This window comes from Neopelma chrysocephalum, unplaced genomic scaffold, assembly GCF_003984885.1.
Source record: "Neopelma chrysocephalum unplaced genomic scaffold, ASM398488v2 Primary Assembly neopelma1_63, whole genome shotgun sequence".
Lineage (NCBI taxonomy): Eukaryota > Metazoa > Chordata > Aves > Passeriformes > Pipridae > Neopelma > Neopelma chrysocephalum.
Genome location: NW_020897720.1, coordinates 10,728,397 through 10,735,121, shown reverse-complemented (window position 1 = coordinate 10,735,121; position 6,725 = coordinate 10,728,397). Strand labels below are relative to the sequence as shown.

Here is a 6,725-nt window from a genome sequence, read left to right as displayed (position 1 = left end):
CCCGGTCCCCAAGCGTCACAGCCCTGCTTCACGCCAGGCTGATGGCATCCTCATCCCCATGGGTCAGACCTGTCCCGTGCTGGGGTGACGGCATCCCGGTCCCCAAGGGTCACAGCCCTGCTCCGCCCCCTTTCTCAGCCAGAAATAACTTCTGTCCCGTGGCTGGACCTTGGCATCTGGGCTGGAGCCTGGGACGGGTTGGGGTGAGCGGCAGGAGCCCAGGGGTTGCTGTGAAGGGCCACCCAGGGCCACCAGGCACTGGTGGCTGCACATTGGCTTTGGCCTCATCACCCTCCACAGCAGGAGAAGCATCTTCACTCCCCAGCATCTGGGGCATCCCCTGGCCAGGTAGGGAAGGTGAGGTCCCCACATGGGAGGCAGTGGGTGGGTGGGTGCACAGGGCTTGGGGACGTCCCAGCCTTGGTGGTGGGGACATCATGACTGTGGGGTCAGGGTACAGTCTCCCTGGAGTGGGGTGGAGGGAAGGACGGGATGCAGGTCAGAGGCTTGCTGTGCGGATGGTAAAGCTGAACTCAGGGCTGGCAGGGAGCTGCATGCCAGGCACCCACAGCCCCATGGGGACCCTCTGCTTTCCAGGGCCCTTAGGAGAAACTGCCCAGCATCAGCCTGAGGTGAGGGACACCAGATGCACTTAACGAGGTCAAAGAGCTCCCATTTACTGAGCCGAGTGCCCTGTGCTGCTGCAGGTGGGCAGCCTGGGGGGCTCATACCAGGGCTGGTTTCCAGCTGCCTCTCCACAAAGGAGTAACCCAGCCCGGTAGTCCCGTGCCCCTCTTCGCCACTGGCTGGGCTGACCAGCTCCCTGCAGGGTCAGGGTTGCAGCTCCTGCACCCTTGGGGCCAGCAGCTGAAAATAGCTCTGCTAAGGCGGAGGTGTTGTGGGGGGGCAGCCAGGGCCCCCCTGGTCCCGCGGGCTGCGGCAGCAGGTGCTGCTCCAGGGGCACTCAGGGCACAGGGACACTGGCTCATTGTGGGCAAGGATAGAGCTGAAGATATTTTCTGCCCTAAAGAAAGGCAGAAAGGAAGGATGACAGGCAGGGGCTGAGGGGCAACATGCTTTGAACATTCCCTATGTCTGTTGAAGGGAATGGAGAGCGGCGCAGGGAGATACTTAAGGATGATGCTCAGGCATGATGCTTAGGGATGATGCTGGACAGGGGCGATGCTCAGCTGAAACCTGGCATCTCTCTGTGGCACGCCTGGGGCTGACATGTCCCCATGCTTGGTGTCACTCTGGGGGTGCCTCTCTCTTCCAGCCAGGCAGAATCCATCCCCCTGCCACAGAGCTGCCCCAGGAGCACGGCAGCAAGTGATGACCATCATGAGACCGGGCCCTGCAGATGGTAAGGGGGTGCAGGGGTACCACCAGCCCAGGGCAGTGCTGCCCTCCCTGCCCAGGGGCCAGACCCAGCTCTGGTTGAGGCCACTGACCCATGCATGGGGCAAGTGAGGCTGTTTGAGCCTCTGGAGCTGAGCAAATTCCCTGATAATTCCTCACGCTGAGGAAACACCAGTCTCTGACACAGCTAAGCCCCGCAACAGGGACCCTGACGAGGGGACACACTGTCTGTGCTGATCTTGGGGCTCCCCAGCACTGCAGCATCCTCAGCTGTGGCTGTGCTCTCTCCTGGCCTCCTCAGAGCCCCGCCTGGACTTGGGCAAGAAGATGAGCACAACGCAGGACCTGATGATCGAGGAGCTCTCCCTGCGGAATAACCGCGGCTCCCAGCTCTTCCAGCAGCGCCAGAGGCGGATGCAGCGCTTCATTTTTGAGCATCCCAGTGGCTACAGGGAGGTGGGTCTGAGACAGCCCTTCCCCAACTCTTGCAGCCTTTCCAGGGAAGCAATTCCTGGCGGGGCCGGGGGTCTCTGCACAGGGCAGCCGCAGTCGGCTGCTACGCTGAGATGAAGCGAGAGGAGAGATGCCTTGGTGGGCTGGGCATGGAGATGGGCAAGCAAGGAGTTCAGTATCCACTCACTAACCCTTCTCCTTACCTCCTGCAGCTCCCAGGGCCAGGGGGCTCACACCGCACTGAGAAAGGCGATCCAGCAAACGAAGGGATGGTGAGTAGATGGAGGGAGCTATGAGGTGCTTTCAACCACCTCCAAAGTCCCGGGGGGGGCAGGGGAAGTGCCCTGTGCCTGTCGACTCTCCCCTCTGCAGGCAGGGGATAATGCCGAGGGCGAGCAGAATTATCACTCCGAGCTCCACGTGGCAGCATCGCCTCAGGGTGGCCCCCCAGAAGTGCCCAAGAAGACAGAGAAAGTCTTGCACATGAGCAAAGTCCTGAACCCCAGTGCCCTGGCCCCAGGTAAATAAATCCTTCCTGCACCCCAAACCCAACACCACTGTGATCTCAGCAGTGTGGGGCTGGAGGCAGCGAGCTGCTGCCTGCCGAGGGTTCTGCCCCAAACCCTCCCCCAGAGTTTGTATATATACAAATATATAAATATATATTTATGTTATAGATATGCAGTCCTGGCCTCAGCAGCAGGTCCTCTATGGCCATGCAAATGCCAGGCTGTTCCCAGCCCCAGCAGCCCATGCTGTCTCTCCCCCTGCACAGGGTACTCGAGTCCCCTCAAAGAAATCCCCCCGGAGAAGTTCAACGTCACCGCCATCCCCAAGGGCTACCGGTGCCCGTGGCAGGAGCTCTTTGGTGACAGGGATGATGCTGTGCATGGCAAGAACCAACCACCCATGAGACCCCCTGCGTGGGACTTCAGGAGCTTCAACAGGTAACAGGCAGGCACCACCAACCTGGCCAGCCCTCCAAGCCCTTCAGCCTCGAGAAACATCCAATATCCTGTGAGGGAAACACAGTGGGCCGTGCTCTCTCTATACACCACAGGGGCCCAACAAGGGCTCAGGATGCTTTTTTCCTGCTCAGGAGCTCCTCTGTGACTCCCTGCAAAGGTCCCTGCCTCCAGCAGCTCCCCAGATCTCCTCTCAGCTCCACCACTGGGTTTGCACAGCCTTAAGCAGTTTGATCTCACTGGCTAACCTCAGGGATGAAATTTGTGAGGACTAATTCTCATGTACATGGTCCTGGAGAAGGAATCACTCCTGCTCCCAGCTGGGCTCAGCTCTGGGCTGGGTGGAGGAATGACACAGACAGTGCCAAGTCTCTCTCCTAATTTCCTTAAGGTATCCAAGCAGCTGCTGGAAGTGGTGGGGGTATAAGGTTAATCATCCCACAAAGTGCTAAAAGAAGTCACCAGATTCCTTCCAAACACCTGCTTGGGATTGAAGCCTCCAGGCCAGGGGATTTCTAGAGGCTCAGCCTGGCAAGCTCCGTGCCCTGTGGCTGCTTCTGATGGAGCACAGCTGGTGCCTCCTCACACCTCCAAAATACATTGGGGTCGAGGCTGGAGCAGAGACTGCCAAGGAAGGTTTCCTTCCGGAAAGGGGCTCAGTGGGGACCCAGGAGATGGAGATCTGGTGGTAGCAAACACCAGCAGCCCATGGTAGAATAACGAGAACTGAACTTCTAAGCTGAACATTGTCCCAGGGAATCTGCAAACCAAGGTCCTGGCTGTCCTCCTTGCTGAAAGCCTCTGTCACAAGGATGGAATTACTTGGGCCTTGGTGGCCTGCCCAAAGTTGCCTTACAGCAGTCAAGTTCCCACTGAAGCTCCCCAGTAGGACACAGCACTGCTCCCTGTCAGACCATGGGCACAGTGCTGGGCCTGTGCTGGGGGCAGCTCTGCTGTGCCCACACCAGGGCTGGATTTGGGTCATGGGACGCACGACTGCTGTACTTTGAGCACCTGGCAGAAGGGGCTGTGGGGAGCCACAACCCCTCCACATGGGAATGGCATCCCAAAAGCCAGAGATCAGCCTGGCCACCACCATCCCTTTGCTGCTCTCCTCCCCCTCAGCCCTGGGGCTTTGCCATGTGGCTCTCCTTGAGGAGTTACAGCCGAGGAGGTGCTGCAGGGGGAGAACGAAAAGCTGCTGCAGACACTTGGCTCTTCTATTTCAACATTTAGCCATGTTCCTGCCTTGGGATTTATTTATGGACAGGGACTGAAGCAAGGGCATGTTTCTGAATAGTGCTTTACCCTGCACCATTTCTCCTCTCTCACACGCTGCCTTTCTATTTAAAGTCTTCAACTGTAATTTAATACAGATGGATGCTAATTTAACTCCAAGCCTCTCGCCACCTCCTCTAATTCTTCACTGAGGCAGGAAGATTCAGAGAGCCAATCTGCTTTTAACTGGGCTTTTCATGATCTTCCAAGCTGTTGGCTTTTAAATCACTTCTCAGTTCAAATACCAAACCACAGAAAAACAAGCCTTTTGGAAGAGATTGGCTATCGAAAAGCCAGTGGTCTTGCCTAAGGCTGGTTGAATCCCAGCTCACTTGGGTCACAGGGCAAGGGCAAGTCCACCATTTTAACAGCAACTGTGTTAAAGACTGATTTATTCCCAATTTTAAACATTCAGGCTGTGATGCAAAGACCTAGGGCCACCTTGCTGCCTTAAGAGAGAGTGAAAACCAACCTTTGACAAAGACTATCTTTTCCCAGAAGAGAGAAAGTTCCTAGAACAAATCTCTCTACCTTTCCCCCTCTTATTTCTCCTCTGTTGCAAAACACTGCCACGTTACTCATGTTCTAGCAGTGCTTCCCAAAGCAAACATTCCCAGCTTTGCCTCACTGATAGCTCAGCCTCCGTGCGCTGCTCCAAAACCAACATTCTTGGCTTTTTGGGGGCTGGCACACTCTTCCCCAGTCCCTTTCCACATTTCTCCAGAAAGGGATGACAGCTCTTGCCCCCGCACTGCTCCTCCTGTTAGTCATAGTTCATGAGAAGCCGTCCCAAAAGGCAGGATGGAGCCAGGGCCAAGAGAGACACATTTGCCTGCACATGTGCTGTAGGGATCTGGAGCAGCCATCGGCCTCGGCCCTCTGCAGAACACATTGAGATGCTTTCATACAACCAGGGGGTTTGTCACTGCTCTCTGAACCTAAGCCCTTCCACGTGCAGAACACTTCCACTGACACTCAGGCACCGAGCCTCGTTCTCTAGTCTTGCCAAAGCTTGAGTTGAGGTGGGCTCTGCACCAGAGAAGCACCTTGCTGGGCTGGCAGGGGCTCTAACAGTGTCCTGGGGAGGAGGAGGAGGAGGAGAGTTGTCATTTGCCACAGACATTGCTAGGCTGTGCTGGGCTCAGAGTTAGTAAATCCAGACCTACTTTTTCTATCAGCTTCACAGCATGCCCTAGTGACTAAGTCTGCTTCTTGTGCCACAGGACCCCAGCCCCGTTTGACAGGGCGATGGTTGGGGAGCTGTTCTCTCTGCCCACCGCAGAGCTGGACAACCTGAGTGCGCTGGAGGTGATTTCCCACAGGCCCAACTTCAACCGCGTGGCGCAAGGCTGGGTGCGGATCCTGCCGGAGAGCGAAGAGCTGTAGCTGTTCCTTCCCCACCACCACGGATGGTTTCCTCGCTAGACTCGGACACACTTCGCAGGGTGGGGGAGAGGGGGCAGGTATCCCTCGTGGAAGCTCAGCCAGTGCTCTCGGGTTGTCATCTTCAGATGGGGTTTGACCGAGCTCGAGTCTGGGACCATTCTGAATTCCCCTTGCAGCAGCCCTGGTCACAAGGGCAGTGAGTGCCAAGCCAGCCAGCCAAGTTCTCGCTCTTAATCCAGCAGATCCCCACAAGCTCCCATACAAAACACCCCATACAGCCTGTCCTCTGCCCTGCCTTGTGGAAAACAGCAGCACCACCAGCTGCAACACACCAAACTCCCTCCCTGCGTATTCACCGACACAAGAGACCTGCTTTGACAGCTGGTGCTTTCGCAGAGAAATTCCATCTTCAGGACAACTCTGCATCTGTCATTCCAGTCAGGACGGCGAGAGGAGGTGATAATGGAAGAGCAGCAGCAAAACAAGTTACTGGAGGCATTGGCATGTTAAAAGCAGCTACTTCAGGCTTGGCTGGACAACAAAACAAATGAGGAACTGGGAATCTGCCTGTTTACCAACACAGCACAACCGGGATAGATGGGAGAAGAACAGTGGGAGTTGGAAAATTGTGCTGTATTTTCAACTGGCTAGCACTTGGCAGCTGGTATTTTCCCCTTTCTACTGCTATTTGCATGCCTTGCTTGAACATCTAAGCCCTGAGTGACTTACGCCAGATTTGCTTCATGTAGTTGGTCAACAAGGATCAGATCCTGCCTGGACCCACACCAGTCTGAGGATCCTTCCAGGTGTTCCACAGGGAAGGAAAAGCAGCATGATCATGACTCTAGAGAGAGCACAGGCTTCTCTGGGAATGTGAAAATCAGCAGTGAGGATCCAACTACACCACTGTTTTCAGCAGTGACACACAGTGGGACCTGCAGCTAACAACAGCCTGTTGATCTGGGTATCTGTGATGCTCAACTGCTGCCCTGTTCCAGTTCCATCTCTCTCCTCTTTGTCCATCAGCTGCAGAAGCCATGTAACCCCAGGGAACTGGAAATAATAAATAAATAGTGATGATGTAAAGCCTCTTGCATTTGAGATGTGTCTGCACAGCACTCACAGGCCCTGGCTATGGAGGCTTGGGGCCAGAGCAGTGGCAAAAGCCACAGCCCTTTCCCATCCACCAGCAGCCTCTGCTGTCCAACACTGCCCTGGAATGGCTCTTCCCTGACAAAAGCTGAACTAATTACCCATGCCCAAAGCCCAGCTTCCTCCAGAGAA

General features: G+C 55.8%; 1 protein-coding gene across 1 annotated transcript; it reads left to right on the top strand.

The window, feature by feature from the left end:
• Positions 1-249: 249 nt before the first annotated feature.
• Positions 250-6,527, top strand: MYOZ3 (myozenin 3). Its single transcript, XM_027682867.1, has 7 exons — positions 250-348; positions 1,277-1,363; positions 1,661-1,815; positions 2,025-2,084; positions 2,185-2,332; positions 2,588-2,759; positions 5,279-6,527. Exons 2-7 carry the CDS (start codon positions 1,333-1,335, stop codon positions 5,439-5,441), a joined length of 729 nt encoding a protein of 242 aa, XP_027538668.1. The 5' UTR covers positions 250-348; positions 1,277-1,332; the 3' UTR covers positions 5,442-6,527.
• Positions 6,528-6,725: the final 198 nt, after the last annotated feature.